General features: G+C 34.4%; 2 protein-coding genes across 2 annotated transcripts in view; one reads left to right on the top strand and one right to left on the bottom strand.

Annotated features, from left to right (window-relative positions):
- Positions 1 to 24,011, top strand: part of LOC112052643 (angiotensin-converting enzyme) — a 188,177-nt gene that overhangs the window by 105,593 nt on the left and 58,573 nt on the right. The window lies entirely within an intron of this gene.
- LOC112052632 (uncharacterized) lies at positions 9,383 to 19,911 on the bottom strand. Its single transcript, XM_024091789.2, has 2 exons — positions 19,755 to 19,911; positions 9,383 to 10,904 (listed from the first exon to the last, which is right to left on the bottom strand). Exons 1-2 carry the CDS (start codon positions 19,761 to 19,763, stop codon positions 9,828 to 9,830), a joined length of 1,086 nt encoding a protein of 361 aa, XP_023947557.1. The 5' UTR covers positions 19,764 to 19,911; the 3' UTR covers positions 9,383 to 9,827.

The following is a 24,011-nucleotide window of genomic DNA, read 5'->3' as shown; positions in this document are numbered from 1 at the left end:
TACTCAAATGCCGGCTTTAGTTAAAGACGCGAACCTACAGATCAGTAATAAAAGAACGCGAACCTACAGATCTGAAAAAAATATTTAGAGAGTCCATTTTATATAGGACCTCCTTTAAAGTTAAGGCTCCGTTTTTTGTATATACATTCGTCACGAATTTTGTTTCCTTAAAGCTGTGGAAAATCAAACTTTTAAGTTGATGTAAAAAAGAATATAGCTGTTGATGTCGCAAAAAAGATTAGGTAGGTATATGGAGTACTGTCAACCTGGAACTATGAAATTCAGCAAATAACATCGTCTTATACAACAAGTAAGGAAACATCTGAAACTATACATTTGTAGTCAAATCTTAATAAATATTGTCTTTAAAGTAGGTACATAATCAATCATCGAGGTTGAGGAAATATTTTCCTACCTACTTTGTACGGAACCAATGGTGAACGATACCGGCTCGCACATGATCGTTTTTTATTGTATAGATAAATATGATTAAACATCTGACAGCAATGACCTCTGACCATCTCATCTGCCCAGTAGGAACTGCAAACTAATCAATTATCACATTCTATCCATCACTGCGATATGTTAGTAAACGTAACTGATATGTGGAAACATGCATAATTAATTATATTTGACTCGTTAGTCCAGTGGCTGGCTTGTTTGGCTGCGATCTTGAGGTCTAAAGATCGTATCCTTGGTCAGACTAAAAAGTGAGTTTTTTTATTCCAATAGCTTCGAGATGAAAGTACTTATGTAGTATTAAAATTGGTGTATGTGTCATAAAATACTAAATTCTCACTCACTTCGAAGCTACGTGGTGGGCCTTTAAATCTCATCCCCTTTTAGTGGGCCTTTAAATCTCATCCCCTTTTAGGCCTATGATATAGGCTGATTATAATCATGGATCAACAGGGCAGTAACTAATTGCCTTGTTGGCCTGAATTCGGATCACGGGGGCCTGAGTTTGAGTCCTGGAACGGGCTATGAAGTACTGAGCATTTTATTTCCTGAAATTTTCAATAAAAACTTTCAGCTCGGAGTTGGGTGGGTGGTGTGACACCCTCGTCCCTCGGAGAGCAAGATAAGAAGCCACTCATGGTCATTGGTCTTCTAAAGCCGTGATAGCCCAGTGTATATAGCCTCTGCCTCCGGAGGGTGTGGGTTTGAATACGGTCCGGGGCATGCATTATTTATAGTTGTCACTTTCTCCTAGAAATTGAGCTAGCAATTAAAATGAAATATATAAACACTTATAAATTGCCTTTTTTTCGGCAAATTAAATTGTTAAATAATTTAATCATCAGCTGAAGACAATTTCAGCCTGGGGCCCCGTATTATTGATACGGCTGATGCGGCGGTAACTACGCCCCTGATCATAGCGTTTGCAATAGTGCATAAAGCTACACTATAAGTGCCCTCTAGTGTAAGCTATCGGCACTACATCACCAGCGACTAGCGAAATGCTTAATGAATTGTTTACCCGCCTCTATGATAGATGTCGGTATTAATGCAGACAGTGATACATACACATTCAACTTATTAGGGACTTTTAGACTGTACGACTATTTAACTGGTAACGATACGGATCCGATTTTCTCTTACCTAGTATAGTTTTAAAAAACTATGATCACAATCACGAGAGCCGTGACAGCCCAGTGGATATGATCTCTGCCTCCGCTTCCGGAGGGTGTGGGTTCGAATCCGGTCCGGGGCATGCACCTCCAACTTGTACAGTTGTGTGCATTTTAAGAAATTAAATATCACGTGTCTCAATCGGTGAAGGAAAACTTCGTGAGGAAACCTGCATACCCGAGAATTTTCATAATTATCTGCGTGTGTGAAGTCTGCCAATCCGCATTGGGCCAGCGTGGTGGGCTATTGGCCTTACCCCTCTCATTCTGAGAGGAGACTCGAGCTCAGCAGTGAGCCGAATATGGGTTGATGACGACGATGATCACAATACTTTAATATACTTTTATGTAACACGTATAATGTATACGCGTGTTTATGAGAATTTTATCAGAATTTGCTGAATTTGTCGCAGAGATTTGATTTCAAGTTATTTAATTCATTAAAATTTTAATTTATTTATTCAAGTTTCAGATAAGTAAATATGAATAAATTAACGATATTCTTTCAATTTTTCACTTTAATTCCAGTGACCTTTATATATTAAAAAGTTGCCTATTCAATTAAATTATATATTTTAAAATACAAAAAGATATCGATAAACCTCTTTTAAATTGTGATTTAAATTCGTTCATATTAATATTATTGCTCATATTTACGAGTGTATGTAAAAGCACTCATTACCAGCAAATTCATTTCAATTATTACTTAATATTAATATTTTTTAAAGTGAAATGTGATTACTTAAACAACTTTAATAATTAAAATTACCTGAACATTCCATTTGACTCAGAGATATTGACACGTAATTTCAGGAAGAAAGGACAAAGTGTATATCAATATGCTTTGTAGTTTTAGGTAATTGTTAAGTATCAATTTAATTACCTAACCAATATTGCCAAACAAATTGCTCACAATTAGTGAATAATGGAACTTTATCATTATCAGTCTGTTTTAAGGGCCCACTACGGGGTAAGGTTCTCCCTCCTCGTAAAATAAATAAAAAAGGCACATGTCAGCACTTTTATAATTTTCTTGTTTAGTTTAAAGCAAGAAAGTGAACATTGAAAAAAACTTACATTTAGACTATCCGACATTAATCAGAAAGGCATGAAACCGGCAACCTAAATCTTAAAAATATACTGACAAAAAAACTCCTTCTTTCTTGAAGTCGGTTAAAAATGGTACTTATCTTAGATATTTCACAAATTAATACTTACATTTAGACTATCCGACACTTATCAGAAAGGCATGAATCCGGCAACCTAAGTCTTAAAAATATACTGACAAAAACTCCTTCTTATTTGAAGTCGGTTAGAAATGGTATCGTTAATATTTAAGAAATGTGATTAAAAAAATAGCGTAGCGTTAAATAAATATGCGTTAATAGCCGATCTACCTTTCTGTTGCTAGTTAGTGTCTACGGTAGCCGAAGACATTTTTATTGACATGCATGACAACATTGATTCCAAGTAATGCATTACCCAACATATCAAGTCTCCCAAAAAGGGTGTGATAAGCATACCTCAGCCTGTGGTAATGTTAGGTAGAAAAACTCTGTTTATGACACGCAGAAAGAAAAATATTTCGAATAAAAACTGTTACTATAAATAAAATAAGGTCAATATAAATTGTTTATTTACATTCATCTTTATATAGGCCTAAGTTTTACTTTGAACACATGATACCATTTTAACCACGTAACTGATTGCCTAACATTTTATAGCCCAAATCAAACTATAAAGAAGAAATAACCTACATAGTAGGTTATTTCTTCTTTATCAACCTACTAGCTGAAGCCGCGCGGTTTTACCCGCGTGATTCTCGTTCCCGTAGGAAAACGCGGATAATATATAGCCCATAGCTTTCCTCAATAAATGGGCTATCTAACACTTATGGAATTTATCAAATCGGACCAGTAGTTGCTGAGATTAGCGCGTTCAAGCAAACAAACAAACTCTTCAGCTTTATATATTAGTATGGTTATCGATATATTTCGGACCCTTATTCTATTTACTAAATGAAATTAATATTGATTAAATTAAATTTGATCAACTACCCTATTGTATCTAGAAATTGCTAAAACATATTACGCCAGAGGTCAATTTTTATCGAGTCAATTTTGCTATGTCGTAATCGATGATTGCCAACTGATACTTTGTTGTTATCTCACGCGTTTATCTCAAGTGTAGAGTTTTATCTCTCTCTATCTATCTCCGGGTAATGCCATTGCCATTGCTGTTTAATTGCTATTGAACAAGGACGCTGTTATTATTTTGATAAAGGGTGATTTTTCGAGATGGGTCAGCTAGAGAAAAAAAAGAGAATTTTTTCTTCAAATATTGCAAATTAGTTATTTCTTACTTCAAACATATGCTTTGTCATAGTTAATTTTCACAAATATTAGACAATCTACATGTAATCACTCAAATAGTCAACATTGATATTAAGGGATCTGAACTAACGTGAATTAGAAAATTATTTATTACTCGCTATACAAAATACGCGTAGCGGATAGTCAGCCTCCCGTATTTTGTACCCGACTACCTAACCTGCTCGCACCAATTTTTTTAATTATTACAATATCGCTTTTGGAACCGTCATATTTTCAAGTTAATGGAAAGTTATTTATCATGTGATTGTAATAATTGATAATGAGTGTCAATACGTATGTGGATAAGTCTCTATAGCCAATAAACATATTTATTAACGTGTACATTACATGGTATACTCTATTTCAATGCTACTATTCGGTATAAAAGACTACAAAAAATACTTTATTTTTTTGGTGCTGATCATTCCAAAAAACTTACCCCGTATAACCCTTTTTGTTCGCGTTTTGTACACGAAACGCAAACGCGTGTGAGTCGCACAACAATAGGACAATATGCGCTTTGTTATGTAGATACGTATGTACAATCGGACACACTCTATGAACAGTGGAAAGGTCTCTGATAGATTAAGATTATGTATTAAGTTACAAAATCATGTCAGTAATTATTATTCTATTGTATAGAAGCTGGTGTTACTTTACGGAAGTATTTTTTTATTGCTATGATAGCGGGCAAACGAACATGCTTGTCTTCTAACGTTAAGTGATTCCTCTCATACTTAGTAATCACAGTTACAGTTAAGTGAATATAACTCTCTTTCTCTCTCTTTGACTCAGGATAGGAAAAATAAGTTAATGGGATTTTTCGTTTCTCACTAGATGGATAGACAAGAGTAGGCCGAATTTGGGTCCAAACGTCCAATTTCATGTTTACGCAAACAAAAGGTCCACAAGTGTGTGCGCAAACATAGGTACAATCTCATAGTCTGATATGATCGGAAAGAGATTAAATAACTCATGGCTTACGTATCCCTCTATCACGGGGTTTCATCGTAAATCATTAGCTAATTTAAAAATTAAGATAATTCATACACCAGTTATAGTAAAATGTATATAGGCTCAATTCTATAAATGTACCATCATGTTAAACCTACATTTTCATGAATAAAAAATTCATTCATTCATAACTAGTGCATCTTACTACAAGACTAGATCTCCCTAGTATATGGAGATTAAACCCAGACCCACGACGCTCTACCAATGCGGGTTGGTGGGCTTAAGGGGCTATTTCACTTTTTATCGATCTTTTCAATGCTTACCGTGCTCATCAAGGGACGGAGGATACCGCCACCAACTTCCCAACTTCGGGTTGAGATATTGTAAAGTTTAGTAGGTACCTACTTCACAGCTGGACTCAGGATTCTAAAACCCAACCTCGTAATTCGTGTGCCACTTAAGATAACCTACTATGTACTTCGAACGTAGAGATCAGTTTATATAAAGAAAACTAGACCTGTGTGCTTATTACCTTTACTATCTATTTACCTGTGGAAATCCTGAAACATGTAAACTACGCTAAAGTCGTCTAAAGTTAAACTCGCAGTGCACAAGTACGTTTAGTATGTCAGTTCGTGTTATTTTAATACAAAAACATAAAATAAACAAATAAATATTGCGTATCCGTCACGCCCTAGTTGCGCAGCATATAGGTGAGCGCACGGATCATTTATCGCTGTAATCTCCAATTAACGCTTAATTAGCCATCAATTACCTGATCTGATACCCACGCTATTGCGTTACGCTGCGACCTCCTATGGTACCTGATAAATTTAAATACTATTATAATTGGCTTTACACCGCCTTCATACTGATCAGCAGGTAGAACATAACAATATTATTATGATGTTATTTTTCACTTTTTAGTTTAGTGGCTACGTTTTTAGGTTTTGAAGAAGGTTATGTAAAACTTCAGTCTTAATTAGCTATTCTTTTTGTATGAACTGAACATTTTGGCAATATTGATCCATAAGAAGTAATTCCAAAAGTAGCTACTGTAAATCGATGATGATTTACCTTAACTGTGCTTCATCTTCATCACCAGACCCCTTATGACAGTCACAACCCATCTAGGTAAAAAATCTCAGCAATACAAATTAATCAAGCCCAAACAAAAAGTAGCTGGAGTACCCTTAATTGACCTTGGTCTTCATCAACAGACCCCTAATGATAGACACAACCCACCTAGGTAGAAAGTTCTCAGCGATACGAATTAATCAAGCTCAAACACAAGGTAGTTACCGTAAACCGTTAAGGTGTACCCTTGATTGTCCTTGGTCTTCATCAGTAGCCCCTTAATGACAGTCACAACCTATCTGGGTGGAAAGTTCTCATTAATACAAATGAATCAAGCTCAAACACAAGGTAACTGCTATAAATCGTTGAGGAGTTCCCTCTTTTGTATTATGGTTCCATCATCAGATCGATTCTAAACCTTCATAAAGTTGTAGTACTTTAAAATGCTAAGTACAAAAATTTACGAACACACTACTTGCATATATAATTTTTCCCCAATTTCTCCAGGATCCCATCAACTGATATTGACATGATGGCAATGGGACCAAATGGGGGTATACTTTTTAAAACAAAAAAGGAATTTTTTAAATCGGTTCAGGCGTCTTTGAGTAATCGGTGTACATACATAAAAAAAGAAAAAAAAACATATCGGTCAAATTGAGAACCTCCTCCTTTTTTAAGTAGATTAAAAATAGAATGTAGCAAGATCAAATTATTGAACAAAAGTGCACGCCTGATGGTTTTGGTTAGGCTATGTTACAATGAATTTTGTTTGCTGCACTATTAGTGCGAGCCGTGATAGCCCAGTGGATATGACCTCAACCTCCGATTCCGGAGGGTGTGGGTTCGAATCCGGTCCGGGACATGCACCTCCAACTTTTCAGTTGTGTGCATTTTAAGAAATTAAATATCACGTGTCTCAATCGGTGAAGGAAAAACATCGTGAGGAAACCTGCATACCAGAGAATTATCTTTATTCTCTGCGTGTGTGGAGTCTGCCAATCCGCATTGGGCCAGTGTGGTGGACTATGGGTTGATGACGTACTATTAGTGCAATAATCTAATGTGATAATGTAGGTAACATTTTTTACAGAATAATTACCTACATATAAAATATTCTTAAATATTCTTCAGTAGCCGCAGCCCAAATGAGGAACAAACATACAGGCTTACACACAAACTTTCGCCTTTATAATATTAGTGTGATATTCACAAGTCCTGAGCCCAAAATGGGCAATTGATTTCAATTCGTAAGTCCATGAGCCCACTGTAGGCTCACGTGGAAATCTCGATAAAAATGGAAAATTGTATTATGAAAAGTAGTTTTTCTGATAAAGTTTATATACATACAATATAATTAATTATCTATGAACCTATTTGGTCTTGGGAGGGGTGTTTATCTTAACTTTGTATGGAAGCTGTAAGCGTGTTTATTAATTGGACCAGTAAACAACGCTCCGAATTATATATATCATCCGAAGATGATTCTAAGATTCATTTGGATCTAGTTGACCTCTTGCTCATTACAACTATTACAGATCAAGTATCCTCGAATACGGATCGGTTGCAGTTTTAGAAGAGCGCAGTGTTCTTAGAAAGAAACAAGCCCTAGTCAGGATACTTTGACGGTGTCCTATATACTCCTATATAGAAGTGGTATGTGCGGTAGATTTACAAGACGGACGTCCTGGGATTGATTCCCGGCTAGGCCGATTGAGATTTCCTAATGGGCCAATTGAGGTTTTCTTAATTGGTCAAGTCTGGGTGGTGGGAGGCTTCGACCGTGGCTAATCACCACCCGATTGACAGAGACATAACACCAAGCTTTTTAGCGTTCCGGTACGATGTCCTGTAGATACCGAAATGGGTCTGGATTTTCATCCTACGCCTAACAAGTCAGCCATACATCTTAGATTGCATTAGCACTTACCATCAGGTGAGATTGCAATCAAGGGATTACTAGTAAATAATTAAAAAGAATGGGTCGCCCGTTAACACACATTGAACCAGCGTGGTTCCCAATATCATCATCATCATTATCAACCCATATTCGGCTCACTGCTGAGCATGAGCTTCCTCTCAGAATGCCAAATCCACCACGCTGGCCTAATGCGGATTGGCAGACTTCACACACGCAGAGAATTAAGAAAACTCTTAGGTATACAGGTTTCCTCACGATGTTTTTCCTTCACTGTTTGAGACACGTGATTTTTAATTCCTTATCCCCTATATTTACTTCTTCTCATAGGTTACCAATATACAGATCTTAAAATATAAGTTCAAGCAAAAACTCTTAACAACAATTGTGGTCATTATGTCAAACCGGGTACCGCTCACAATCATTATGAAGTCGGTAAAAATGTTGCCAATCAACCGTGAAGGTCAGTTGTACACTCCACTCTCAATACCTACTTTAGTCACACCGTCCATGTTCGGCCGTCGCCTGACCTTTGTCTCGTTTCCTGATTATATCTGTATTAATAATACATTTTAATGCCCATATACGTAATTTACTAGTGCAACTTATTGTATGTATGCCTATACCTATATACTCGTATCTGTACTTCTATACAAATATTTTAAAGAGGTAAAATAGGGAGTAATCTCTGGATCGATAAACCGATTTTGAAAATTCTTTCACCATTATATAGCCACGTTATTTGTGAGTGCTATAGGCTATATTTTATCTCCATATTCTCGAGGGGATGGGAACTACGGGGCGTCGGCTATTATATAAATACTTATATAACGTTGTAATTTTGATGTGTCTATTGTCAATCTTATAACTGCTTTTTTACATTAAACTACTTATACTACATATTTTTTTTGATTGAAAAAGTATACTTTCAGATTGGTGCTATTTTAATTTCATGAAAAACGGTTTAGTGATTTTTGTGTTAAAATTAAAATAACTGAAATACGTCTTTGAAATCGGTTCAATTTTTATGTTAAAAAGATTATTAATTGGTGAATGTCATGCAAAGGTAAATATTTCCAAGCACTTAATATTGGTTGACTATCAAACAACTTAAAATAATTAGAGATTGTTAATTATGCATATATTTAAATAAGGTCGTTTGGTAACATTCATTTTCTTAAAACTTTTTAATAAAATATAAGATTTTATTGTCAATTATTTAATTATTTTAAATGAGAACTCAAATCTATTTCAAAATTTATGGAATATTATTTTTAAATACGATTTAAGCATGAACGAAAGTTATTAGGTGTAGAACTAGATACAAGGAAGCTGTTTAATATTGAAGTCTACTAAAGCACATGTGGTATTAAAGCTTTATGCTTTTTGAAATTACTTAGGGGTAGTGTACATAAAATGAAAAAGTTAAATTTATTATCTTATTTTTTTATTTATTTCGTATATTACAGTCGACTTAAACCTATTAATGGTAACCTTTGAATCACAACATACACGTGCTCGCGTACCTTCTGTACGCTTATATGACGTGAATTATCATAGAAGGACAGTATAAATAGTCAATAGAAATTTTGCTGGTGTCCCGGCCGCTGCTTGGCGACAAAGATTTCAATCGTAGATAGCCTCTGGCACTAATCAAATTGTCACTGCTTTCATTTGCAGAATCAACAGGTATGAGATCCTAAATTATGAAAAGTTCCGTATTTGTTGATGGGTGAATTAATTTCACGATAATGCTTCGTGATGGATGGATTTGGCGTTCGTGAAACTATTATCTAACGATTTAAATCTTTGCATGACGAGATATAAATAGCGTGACATTGGCGAATAATAAACTAACAAACTAGAGTAATTAGCCTAGTGTTCGTAGTAGGAGCCTCCGAAGTTGTAGTGGCTGCCGTGGTCGTGCTCGCTGACCAGCACTGGGACCTTCACTGGGACTGGGACTGGCTTCTCTACGTGGACGGGGTAAGGCCTGTCTACGTGCACGGGGTAAGGCCTGTCGACGGGCACCTTGACTGGGACGGGCACGGGCCTTTCTACCTCATAGGGGATGTGTTTGTAGACTGGGTAAGGCTCTGGGACTGGCACCTTAACGGGCACGGCTACGGGCTTCTCTACGTGGACGGGGTAAGGCCTGTCTACGGGGACGTGGACGGGGACGGCGACGGGTTTCTCGACGTGCACGGGGTATGGCACGGGCTTCTCGACGGGGTAGGGAGCGGGCACGTGCACGGGGTAAGGCCTGTCTACGGGCACTTTGACGGGAACGCCGACGTGTTTAATGACTGGGTAGGGCTGAGGCACGGGCACCTTGACTTCGACGGGGTATGGCACGTGTTTCTCAACAGGGTAGGGTTGAGGGACGGGCACCTTAACGGGGTAAGGGACGTGCTTCTCAACGGGGTAAGGCTGGGGCACCAACACTTTGACGGGGTAGGGCCTGTCTACGGGGACGTGGACGGGGTAGGGCACCTTCTTTTCAACTGGGTACGGGGCGGGTACGTGTACGGGGACTTTGACGTATTCCTTGACGTGGACGGGCACATGTTTGACGACTTCGTAGGGCTGGGGTACTGGGACCTTTACGGGGTAGGGGACGTGTTTCTCGACTGGGTAGGGTACTGGTCTGTCGACGGGCACAGCGTATGGAACTCCTTTGACGAGTGTGACGGTTCTGGTGACGTCGGTGCGGTGTCCGAGGTCGATGCCGTATCCGGAGTGACCTAGGGATCCCTCATCGATGAAGTTGTAAGCACCGCCGATGCCGTGGCCGCTGCCGATGTAGCCGACGTCGAGTCCGCTGATGCCGTAGCCGTAGCCGAGGTTCAAGAGACCGCGTTTGTCCAACTTCTTTTCGAGGCCCTCCTTCTTTTCTATTGACTTTTTCTCGCTGGCAGCCACTGCTGCTATCAGCAGGAAAACTAAATAGATCTGTAACAAAAATGAAATTTCGTTTAGACCAATGAAAAAACCACAGACCATAGAAAACGCTAAAGCTCTTTCACACTGAAGTAAATTTTCGTAGAGCAACTCTTTCGAATTAAATTGAGCAACAACGGATGACTTACATATACAATATACATTTCAAGATTACAAAGGCATGAATAATAAATTTTGTACCTTTAGTTATGATATTATAGTATAGAGATTAAAGATTAGTGTCGTAATTAAAAAAACATAGCGGATTTTGTAGCAATGTTTATGGGCTATGGCATTGTACAAAATGTTGCTAATCGACAAACAATTCTTCGCTTGCTTAACCAAGTGAACGCAAGACATACATACGGCATACCAACTGAACGCATTGCACGTGTAATTAGTGAGGGTACTGAGTTAGCGATCAATCATGCCTAGCACATAAAATACTGCATTGGTGTCATCATACTATGCCGTGGAATTCTGGTTCAAACCTCTTTAAATACCTACATGTATAATAAGTTAAACAAATGAAGTTTTTGTAATCTGAGTATAATTACAAAACAGAGAACAATATTGAGAAAATAAAAAAGAAAGAAATATAAAAAACTTTTTTAATTTGACAAAAATTGTTTTTGGAATCGAAATAGTGATTTAAAATTTTGCGTAGCATTGTGCAAAGACGTCATTTAGTAATGTGAACATCGGGTTTGAAATAATCTTGACATCTTGCGCGATAATGTTTTTATAAGCGGTGTTACTAAGTTGCTAATGTGGCAGGCCTCTTATAATTCACTTTTCAAAATGGTGATAACATTTTAATTTTACAGCCTCTGCATTCTGTAAAGTTACAACGCTGATGCCATCGTTCGTTTCCATTGCAACTTCGTTGTTAGTGACGAAGAGTTAATTTTAATTTTGCCATTTTATACATAAAGTTCAAATTCAAATAAGACGTGTTATAGGGCAAAAGTTCTTTAACGAGTCTAAAACAGCAGAATGGCATCCCAAATAAAAAGTAAATTTTTAATACAAGTCCCTTATTGATTCTTATCTATCAATAAACATAATTACAGTGGAATAAAATTATAGGTACGTAGTTAACCGGATCATCGACAGCCTTTTAAAGTCAATTGGGTTTTTTATTTATCTCTATTAGCCGCTAAAATCGTCATCATTTAGTCACTATGTGTTTATCTTAATAGACATTTCAGTATGTATTTGGCAATTCGATAATACTAATAATATTCTTTTTTGGAGTTTCAGTATTAAAATAGCTATATTTAGCATTAGACCCAGTTATGTAAATTCCAAATACGTATTTATTTAGTCATGTGGAATCACTAGAATAGAATTCATTTGAATTTTTTGAGCAATTTTTGCGACATACTTTTTAGAATTCCGTAGCCAAAGGGACAATACAACGTACCTAATTATCTATGCGAACATGAATTATTCTTGTAAATATAAGTAAAGCGGAAGATTCGTATTTATAAGTACAACAAAGAAATGTTTCAAGACTTTAATGATTAAACAACTCGATCAGAATAAAGATATTTACTGTGACTCGAGTGTTTGGTTAAATCTTGAATTTAATATTTTAAATTATTTGTATAATTATTTTAGATAAAAAAAAATACATAATTTATTGAAATCAAACATGTTTTACCTTTTTTAATATTATTGTATAAGTAATGGAAATTTGCCTCAATTTAATACATTTCAAATGAACATATTATTGTAGCATAAAAGCTACAGAACCATTGAGTTGTGGAATTTAATTTAGTCATGCACTAAATAAATATTATGAAATATGCATATAATTTATCATCCGTAAAAAAATGAGCTATTCATAATTTATTTTCATTAATTTTTATTTATTAGTTTTTTATTGGTGCCAATTTTACTTGCGACATAGTTCTGATTATTGAAATCTAATTTATTATCAAGTACATCAAGAAAATAAATAAACTTACTATCAACTATAAGATATTTCAAGTTAAACGAGATCGTTTCGTTACGTTATGAACATCTAGTCAGTAATAAACCTACATTTAAAATGCAAGTAACGCAAGAAAATAAATTTCAATTACCGACTGTCCATTAAAAAATGAAAATTAAATATACAAATGATATTACATGTGTTAAAAAACATTTACTTAGTCGAGGTTACTACACTATTGATGAGTTCCTTAACGACAAAGGTGCTTGGAGGCCATTGGATCAGCTTCCACCTTCACACAGGAGATAAAACTATAAGAAATTGTAATTTAATTGTTATCAAATGTAAATTGTAATACTGTATGACTTTTTCAAAAGAGCAACTGTTGAGTTTCTTGCCGGTATCTTCTCAGCAGAACCTGCCTTCCGAACCGGTGGTAGAATCTTTACAAATAGTCAACTGACGTGTCAAAAGTGCTTGTAAACTGAGCCTACTTGAAATAAATGAATTTTGAATTTTGAATTTTTGAATTTACATTACATTAAATTACTTATTATTCAATACGACCCACTTATGAAGTATAATGCTAAAGAAATCATCAACACTTGACATTACATACGTTTTCGTAAGTGTCATGTTGCGACAACTTATCCACTGATTTCGTTTAAAATCACACCATATTTTGAGCAAAACATCGTGTATTTACAAATCAGGATTACTTAAAGTACCAACGTAATCGGATCTGATTAAATCACATCAAATTCAATAATCAAATAATTTTATTTGCATAAAAACATGTATAAATTATAACAGAGGGTAAATGTTTTGTCGATAACAGGCGTGGAAATTTTATTTCTTTTTAATAATAATTTACAACACAATATTTAGTACATTATATAAAATGACAATTAATTAATGTCAAAAAAATTACGAAAATATCACCTCTATTTCTACAATAGAATTATATGGATTGGTGAACTAAGGGATGTCTAGCTACATCTATCAATATTTAATTAACAAATTTAATAGGCTATACACCATAATTAGAAACTTTTGTATTCCTGTAGACAACAGTAAATACAGACCTAAATTCTGCAGTAAGAACATGCAGTATTAACTTTTCACTTTAATGCTTAGGAAAATATCTAGACACTAGCAGACGCCCGCGACTACGTCCGCGTAGAATTCAGTTCTGTACCTACTTCACAGGCGATTCGGTTCAGCGTGAAAGACTAACAAACATTCATACCATCAAAATCATCAGGTTTTCGTTAATCTCGGGAATCCATGGATTTTTTCGGGATAAAAAGTAGCTTCTGTAGTAGCGGCGTTTGAGAGTAACAAACATACAAAATTTCGCGTTTATAATATTAGTAGGATTATCAAAGTAGATGCTATTGTTAATTATGTGGGACAATAATAATTTTTTATCTGTTTCACAATATGCCAGCAAGTCGCTAACTTGCGACTACAATAGAGGTTTTGTGTTGAACTCAGTTCATTTACTCAGATTGTTATGGGAATGGGTTACACATGGTTAGTATGTGTTACGATATGGTTATGATTGGTATCTGTTCTCAGAGAGCAATGTTCTTTTGACCCATACAGTGAGAATTGTGTAGTTTTGCACTTTAACTTAATAAAAGCCTTGCGGTTGCAATCGCATAGGTATATTTCGCGTTTACTTCATGTTAGATAGCTTTCCTAATGGACTATCCAACAATTATTCAATTGAATAATTGTTTATTAGGAATCCAATAACTACTCAATTTTCAATTTTCACTTGAGTTTCTAAATTCTCGAGTGTTATAATATTAGTAACAATTTAGTGATAATACTTGGTTATTATTAAAATATACCCATCGGAATAATATATAAAACATTTTCAAATTGAAATTCAAATCATTCATTTAGTAGACTCTACTACCAGTTCATAAGTATCTTCTACTAAGAACAATAGGATAAAAACGCATCAATTAATCTTACTGTTTTGCAAAAACCAACTAACAGTTTACTGTTTACGATTATCACCTAAAAGGGTAGCTAAGTCGAATATAAGCCATCGATGGCTAATATTATTTCATTCAGAGTTTAAACCTGATCTATACATACTAAGCCGCGGGCAAAAATTACACCTATGATTAATAGTTTACACTGATCAATAACTAATTAATCGAGCGCAACAGAACGTAATAATTACCTAATTCTAATGTTTGAAGCATCAATCAGTGTTAACTCCCAACCAACTGGTTACGCCTTGAATAGTATACCTATATTATAACGCCCTGTAAGGTATTGGATACGGACTAATACTTCTATCCGTACTGGTACACCAAGTATGTGGGTTTATACTTCAAAATATTTCTCAATAATCATCGCTCGGCAATCGGTTTATTATTACCATGATAGAAATGATCATCACCTTTGTCGGAGTGTAAGTGTTGAATCAACATAACAAATCCTCTAAAATATAAAATCTTTTGTTAAGTTTTTCAGTATATTTGTATACTGTAAAACATTTTAACTTACATTACACAAATAATGTAGCTTCCGCTTTTATTTGATAAATATGATTTGTAATATCATAGTCAATAGTCGAACTACGTTTTATTAATATCTCTATTTCTATATTAACATAGTTAAGAAAAATTAAAAATGTTGACTATTTTCGAATGGTCTTCAGATTCCATAAGATTTATTGATTTTCTCACGAATTACCTATCCTTCACTAAAGATTGCGTGGTAAATTATCACCATCAATTATACATGTAAATGCCATAGAAAATATTTATGGAGTTTTTTTTAAATGATTATTAAATTATATGCACGAGCATATGAGATAACTTCGGTTTTACTTCTCCATAATTTAGGTCAAATGCGTATCTCGGGACTAATAATTAAGATAATCAAATTTAGAGTAATAGATAGACGTAAAGTTTTTATTAAATATTTTATTTTATATAAGTTAAATCTCAAGGTAGTGCTATCTATATGAAGTAATTTACTTTGTGATAGTTACATAAGGTAAGTAAATGTAAATATCAGAAGGTTAAATTATAAATTCATAAAGAAAATGTAAATTTTTACCTACACAGCTTCTGAATACTTGACATCAAGTATAACCAGTCCCTATCCATAGCATAGCCTTTAGTACGAAACCGTTTCGTATTGGAGCCTTGATTGTTTTCGAATAATAACTCATACTAAAATTGGAAAGGTTCACAAAGGTAACCCTTAAAATATAATTATTTATTCGAATATTATTTATTTGCATACAACATTGATTAATAATCAAATGTAAAAACAGGTTTAATAAGTACATTCAAGACTCCATTTTGATGCATTTATATATGACACTTTGGCCGTATTCAATTATATAACAAGTAGGTATTTTACTACGCGTTCGAAAGGTAAGGACAATAAAAAACCCATATTCTTTATAAATAATACATAGATTTCAGTTTTCAAAGTTACAATGATTCAGCATTGCTTGCATTTTTATTAAAGATTAAAGTTGCACTTTTCCATAGTACTGTAAACGTGTTAAGCTAGCGAGGTCTGCAATTTCGTACTAGGGATACAGGACATTGCGAAAGATATAATTTTCTTGACTAGCGACAATTATTTTAGGTCAACTAAGTATTAGGCGAGAATTACTTGTTAGTCATTGGAGTTAATATTTCTATTGCCTAACAACATGCCTGTTAATAATTTTCCTAATTAAGTATTTCCTTTCAATATACAGTATTAAACTGTTCTACATACAGAAGGATTCGATTTTATTTTCAGATATTTTTCCTACGTCCGAATACAAAACAAATCCTTTATAGTAGTCTAAAAATAACGTTTAAAAACTGCATTAACATCAGGTTTGGACTTTTGGGTGTTTATGTAAACAGATAAACAAAATATTTTTTTTCATTTTACTTTTTTATCACCTGCTTTCCCTTCTTGGTATTTTTTTTCATTGTAACTTAATTCGGATGATTAAAATAAATCAGAAATAGAGCTGTGGATTTTCTTTCTTCTGTGAAAATATTTTAAACCTACTACTGCTCGATTATTTAAAGGGATTTTAAGCTTTTAACAGTTTAGTATTTAGGTAAACACCCATAGATCATGTTACGTCTAGAATTATGAGTGGTAACCTGTTTAAAATTAGGTAAGTGTTAAACGTTAAGCGTTCTCATATCAACATAATATGGACATTAGTACCAGGAATGCGCTCCTTGCATCAGTGGCCACGTAATTCAATTAATACGATTTTATGTAATACATTAGTAAAAAGATCTATTTGCGACGTTGATATATAATATTCTAGATATACCGGTAAATACGTCACTAAGTTGCTTTAACCTATCTTGCATAAGAACTTAAGTACAGCTGATAGATATAAAAAAACACTAGAAAATATTTTTAGTTGCATTTATTGTTTACAGCAATAAATAGTTTTAATTAAAAAAATTATAATTTTTGTGGCACTTTTTAAAAAAGTTCAATTTTTACTAGAGCAACTCATCATTATCTATCTCATATTAGCAAATCATCTACACTAATATTATAAAGAGGAAAACTTTGTTTGTATGTTTGTAAGTTTGTCTTTAATATTTTTGAAAACGGAAGTAGGTAACAGTTGTAAGTTATTTAAAAAGCCGTCAAACTATTTTACATCTTAATGTTTTATTTAAGACGATCTGTATTAGAAATTATTTGATATTATTTGATATTCTTATCTACGGTATTGCAGGTCTCTAACTTTTTCGCATATCAATGATTTCTCCTGCAATTGTATTACATAAGTATACAGCCTATGGAGGCAACTTAATACCTAGGTTTCATGGCCTCTCTTCCTAGTTCGCGCCTAACCTGTCTAGACTTGATCTGAAACGCTTTTGTGACGTAACATTTAACTAGCTATAGGGAATCGTAACGGTCTAGATTTTTTGTAGCCAATTTTTGCAGATTTAAACGTTTTATCTTTTTTTTTTAATCTTGGTTTAACTTGCTGATCAACTTTTATATTCCTAATTCGATCTTTGATTTACCTCAATATCTCTTGCTATTTATATTAAACTTCATTTAGTCTGAGAAATATTGCAGGCAGGTATAACATAGAATGTTACTTAATCACTATATATTTTGCACCACTCCTTTCTTATTAGAGCAAACGAAAAATACAATTTTTATATATTTAGTTTGAGCGATTCGACTCATTTTTATTATTTAAAAGACGTTAACTTTGTAAAAATCGCACAGTTAATTATCATAAAAATCTACATTTTTTTTTTATTTTTGTGGTATACTTTAGATTTTTCGTAAGGTAAGACTTAGTTTACAAGCAATCTTGAAACGTTTGTTTACAACGACTGTATTGAATATTACCCAGAAACCCATTATTAGATAATTATTCTCTCTAACACCTATATTAAACCTAAGAGGTAAGGCTAGCGGAAAAAGAGATCACGACTGATGTTTAATTGGCTATATATCGTGAGAGAGCCGTAGAGATTCAAATCTACGCTAAAACAATTATTCACCTTCATTGTTATGCTAATATATTACTTAATTTAACCATTAGATAACCAGTAATTACCATATTGAGTAAAGCTGTTAACATAAATTTGAAATAAGCCTCTATTATTTGTACGAACCATTACTAGTATGCAGCAAAAAATATATATTTAGGTGTGAAGGTTATAGGAGTTTTATAGTTGTAAACCAAATTTAAATACGGCGCCAAATTTAATTTCAATCAAAATATTTAAAGAACAAAGGTATAGCGTGTCTTAAATAAGTGGATAATATGTGAATAATAATGAAATTGATATCTATCTCTATTAATGTATTGAACTATGGAGCAAAATATTTTGAATATTATAAAACTTCAAATGACAAAATTACCAAAATCAATATTTGGGAAAATTTAAAAAAAAAATATCATAATTAAAATTTTACCATTTCAATTGGCGTAAGTAGAAAAATCTCTGTTCTCAAATAATAAATAAAAGAAGATATCTTCTTTTTTTTCTAAAATCCTAATATTTACTATAGTTGATTCAGAATTCATGTTCAAATCATCTTTTAGTGAAAAAATAACAATGAATTTTGATTATCACTTGTGTTTGATTAGTTAAATATTACGTAAAGAGAGATAAACTCATTAAATAAAAATCCAAAAATGACGGGGAAAGGTAAAAATTTAATCAATAAAAATAAAATGAAAATTTAATGTTTAAAAAAAGTTATGAATAAAACGGAAAAAACATATATGCAAAAATCAAATGAAATATAACAAGAAAATAAATAAATATTTATTTAAATTGAAACAAATTAAGTAATTGGATTGAAACTGTGAAAATTATTACGTTGATGAATTATGTAAGCAGTTAACTATAACAGCCGATTAACTTTTTTACGATTATGCATAAATGCGCATATTTATGCGTAATGTGTAAAACCGTCTTTATTAATCGTTTCAATTGAGTTTTGACTTCAAAAAAGTGTGTCATAATATCCCGTTTGTATCGCAAAAGAAAATTAAATTAAAAAAATAGAAAAAATTATAATTTTTGTATGGCAGTTATTAACACTATCATGTTTCTACAATGACAGATTAAAGTCACATAACTGTTCGTATATCAATATTTGTGACCAAAATGTGTATCTAGATTTGAATTAGATATGTATCTATTAACAAATCAGTTTATATTTTTGAGATATGAGTGACTCCAGAACAAATTGACTGGTTCAGGATCCAAAATTTAGATACTCGTATAGTATCCAAGTATCCAGTGTTAAGATAATGACTGCCAGACGCATATGACACGGTTCAGACACGGGACACACAGGACGATTTATTATGTAACACTTTTTTGAAGTCACTTCACTTTTCACACTTTTTATCACTGAAAGACTTCACTCACCGTCTTCATAATGCCTCTTGAGCGGTGGTTGGAGTCGGGATTCGTACTGGATGCTAAGTTGGCGGTGCCCTGTGTTTTTATAGTTGTTTATTTGGTAGCACTTTCGCTATGCCATGCCCCTCTAAATGCTAAAAGTTGGGATTGAGCGAGTTTTGCGTCAAGGGTCCTTCGTATACGTTCGGCCGACATGCGGGGGATAGACGCGTTGTGCGTGGTTTCACGTTTGATTTTTTTTATTTACAATTTTTTTTTATTTGTTTACATTTCCGTTGTACAAGTTTCGACCAGTGTGCGACGTTTTCAAGTTCAAAGGATGAGCTTGTATTGTGACGAATCGATTACTCATCTAAGCTTCATTTGTTTTGATTATTTTTAAACCGTTAGTTATTATTATTTTTAGTGTTTGTATATATAACGTTCGTTAACGCCTTTGTTACATTTTCGTACGTAATAAATAAGTCATGCTTATTAAATTATGTTTATAAAATTTTAAGATGATTAGATAATATCCTATTGTAATACTTAAAAAAGCATTGAATTAGAAATTTCTTAATGTTTGATCAGTATTTTTCTTGTTATATTTGACACATTGCAAATTATATACTTTATCTTATTATTGACGTATATATGTTATTTTAATCTTATTCTGTTTTGTTTTAACTAATATTGGTTCATTACAAGTTAAAGGTAAATAATAAGTGATTAAGTCGAAGCAATACAAATAGATTGCGATGTTTGAGCTATATTTAGAGTCACGCAAAACACGAGCATAAGTTTTTATCGAAATACATTTCCCACGCAAATAAATAGTAGGTATATATTTTAGGATTTCTATTATATATGTGCCGAGCTTTTTGTTTTGTATACTTTGCTTTTACAAGCGGACTGAGATTCGATTCCCAGTGTTATCAACATAAATATGTAGTTTAGCAAGATTAAGAAAATACTACAGGCTACAAACATTTTACCACTAACCGATTGATCGTTCCGGTACGATATTCCCTATTACAGTCACAGCCTTATTATCCTAAATCATCATTTAACGTCATCTTCGTTATTCACTATCTCGGTGTCTTTAGACGTCAACAATTCAGCGTCTTCGGGAGCTTTTTTTACGGAGACTATTGTTAGTACATTTTAATCCGCGCTCCCCAATATGCTATATGTATCCGTGGTGTTAGATAGCCTAGTAGATACAACCACAGCCTTCGATTTGGAAGGCGTAGGTTCTAATCCGCCCCGGGGCGTACACCTCTAAGTTTTCAGTTATGTGCATTTTAAGAAATGAAATATCTCGTGTCTCAAACAGCGAAGGAAAAACTTGTTGAAGTTGCACGCTTCAGACCGGATTCGAACCTTCGCCCTCCGAATCGAAGGCAGACGTCATATCAACTGGGCTATCACGGCTTGCCACGGTGAAAAACTTAGTATATATGATTTATGTTGTACTTAAAAAAATATTGTATGTGTAATCCGTATCCGTATGGATATAGATCTCACAGGAAACATGCAATGTGTATCCTCGGTGTGTGTAGTAGATATTTTATTGTTTATATCTATCTTTTTATAATATACTTGGGCGCAGTTGGTAGTGCTGTAGTTCTCAACAGAGAGATTCAGGGTTTGATTACCAGGCCGGGTCAATTTACCATCCTACGTCGTTTTCTTTTCCTTTATTTTCAACGGCCTCGGATTTACAAAACGGAGGTTCTGGGTTCTATCCTCGGCTGGGCTGATTAAGGTTTTCTTAATTGGTCCATCTCTGGCTGGTGGAAGGCTTCGGCCGTGTCTACTTACCACCCTACCGGCAAAGATGTACCGCCAAGCGATTTAGCGTTCCTGTACGATACCCCATAGAAACCGTCAGAGGTATGGATAGAATGAACTTGTACCTCTTTCAAGCTGCTTCTATCTTAGACTGCATCCTCACTTAACATCAGGTGAGATCGCAGTCAAGGGATAATCTATACTAATGTATAAAGCTGAAGAGTTTGTTTGTTTGTTTGATTGAACGCGCTAATTTCAAGAACTACTGGTCCGATTTGGAAAATTATTTCAGTGTTATATATATTACCGTTTTCCTACGGGAACCGGAACCACGCGGGTAAAACCGCACGTCAAGTAGTCAGTAATAAGGTCGTATCTTGTACTGCATTGTATCCTTAGTTTATGTTCCATATAGGTATATGTTTTGTTGCAATAAAGATATTCAAATAAATTTATACTTATACTATAAAGGTGAAGAGTTTGTTTTTTTGCTTAAACGCGCTAATCTCAGGAACTACTGATCGGATTTGAAGAATTCTTTCAATGTTAGATAGCCCATTTATCGAGGAAGGGTATAGGATATATTTTATCCCTGTATTTCTGCAGAAACAGCACCACGCGAGTGAAACCGCGCGCGGTGTTTACTAGTAATAAACAAAAATTAAACTGTTCTGGATACTTCAACAGAAAAAGCACGCCGCAAAATTGATTTCGCAATATAAATCACATTTTCGATCGGTTTTCGAATAAGTCGAGTCACGTTTCCGTGTCGATTGGTATCTCGCAAGGACTCAAAAATTAACCGATCGACTTCGGACGGAAGGAAAACTTTTATTTCCTCATTAACCATTCAAATTAGACTGCCCTTAAGTATTATCGATCTCTTTGTAGCATATTTAAATACGATGGACGTAACTTTGGGGTCCTGGGTTTGATCGTGGTAGTATCAGTATGTCTAGATTTGGAATAACCCTCTCATTCTGAGAGGAGACTCGCGCTCAACAGTGAGCCGAAAATGAGTTGCTAATGATGATGATGACTGTGACCTGTGGGTGTCAACTTACGAATTTAAATTTTGTAAAATAGCTCAGGTCTGGCCTGTTCTATTTTCTGCATAATTTTCTTTGTCGATGTCTAATAAGTACCAACCAACCGGAAAAGATCAGCAATCAAGCAAATTCAGGAACGATAGGAAGGTTCCATGTAACTACACCTCTAATGCTTGCCACTCACCATACAACATGTTCACGTGCCTCCAGCACTAATGGCAGGACGTACGATATAAATGATCGTGTGTTGGTCGCAATCCACAAGGACTCGAACTCTGAACCTCATTCTTCGCAGCTGAGATAGCAACTGAGTAGCCAATAAGACATAAAAACCCCTCAAATGAAGGCCTTAAGCCTTCATCCTCAATTAACTTAAAGAATGATTACGGTGTAACGTAAGTATATTATGCTAGTAAAGTAGGCTTTGCTATATTATAATCTACCTCTGTTCCAAATTTCATCCAAATCCGTTCAGCCACTAAGCAGCGACTTAATAATAAATGTCCATAAAATAGTCGTTAACTTTTCTTGAACTTTTCAAATTTCGTGCACGATTTTCATAATTTTTTTCTTTTCATAAGAAAAAATAATTAGCGAAATTAGTCCAGCTATTCACGAGTCATGCCATCACCAAGGAAAGTAAGGATTCATCTATATAAACTGATATTACAAAGAGGTAAATTTTGTGGTGTTGTAGTAGTAGTAAAGTAATCTTTCAGAAATCAGAAACCAATTTTGAAAATTCTTTTACCGCTAGAAAGCCAGGTTATTTGCGAGTGTCATACGCTATATTTTAACCCCGTATTCTCACGGGAACGGGAACTACGCGGGTGAAACCGCGGGCCGTCGGCTAGTTTATTACATAGACTCTTTATTGCACACACAGAAAAACAAATTCACAGAGCGAATAAAAAGATGAAACTACTTGTCACAACCCACAAGTTCTTGCACAAGATTTTCACACAATACGTACAACACAAAACAAACAACCAATTTATCTCTAAAACGCACTAAAAACCCTCTAATTGTTTATTGCTGTATGTGTAAACTTTTTATAAATAAACAGCGTTATAAAGAACACTAGATTACGTATATTTACGTATGTATATGCATATGACCGAGTTCTCGTTGCATTGGAAAGGTGGTCGCGGATCGAACCTGGGACCGACCGGTTTGGTGACCTTGAACTCTTCCGTCCTACATGGGTGCAGTGAACGCGGCGCGTTTATGGGAAAAGTGAGAGTAAACCATAAGAAAGGCTTTGGCGGTAACTTGTGCGTTCTTCTGTGAGCTTGAGTTTAGTGAGTCAACATCATGAAAACTATTATAACTATAAACTCGTATTGGAGCAGTATTATTATTTTTTTTGATTTAAGTTATAAATACTGCGTTTGAAATTGTAATGACAGAAGAAATAACTCTCATAAACATCAAGAGGCAT

Source organism: Bicyclus anynana, chromosome 12, assembly GCF_947172395.1.
Source record: "Bicyclus anynana chromosome 12, ilBicAnyn1.1, whole genome shotgun sequence".
Classification (NCBI taxonomy): Eukaryota; Metazoa; Arthropoda; class Insecta; order Lepidoptera; family Nymphalidae; genus Bicyclus; species Bicyclus anynana.
The sequence above is the reverse complement of the archived record's forward strand: the minus strand, read 5'-3'. Positions and strand labels throughout refer to the sequence as shown.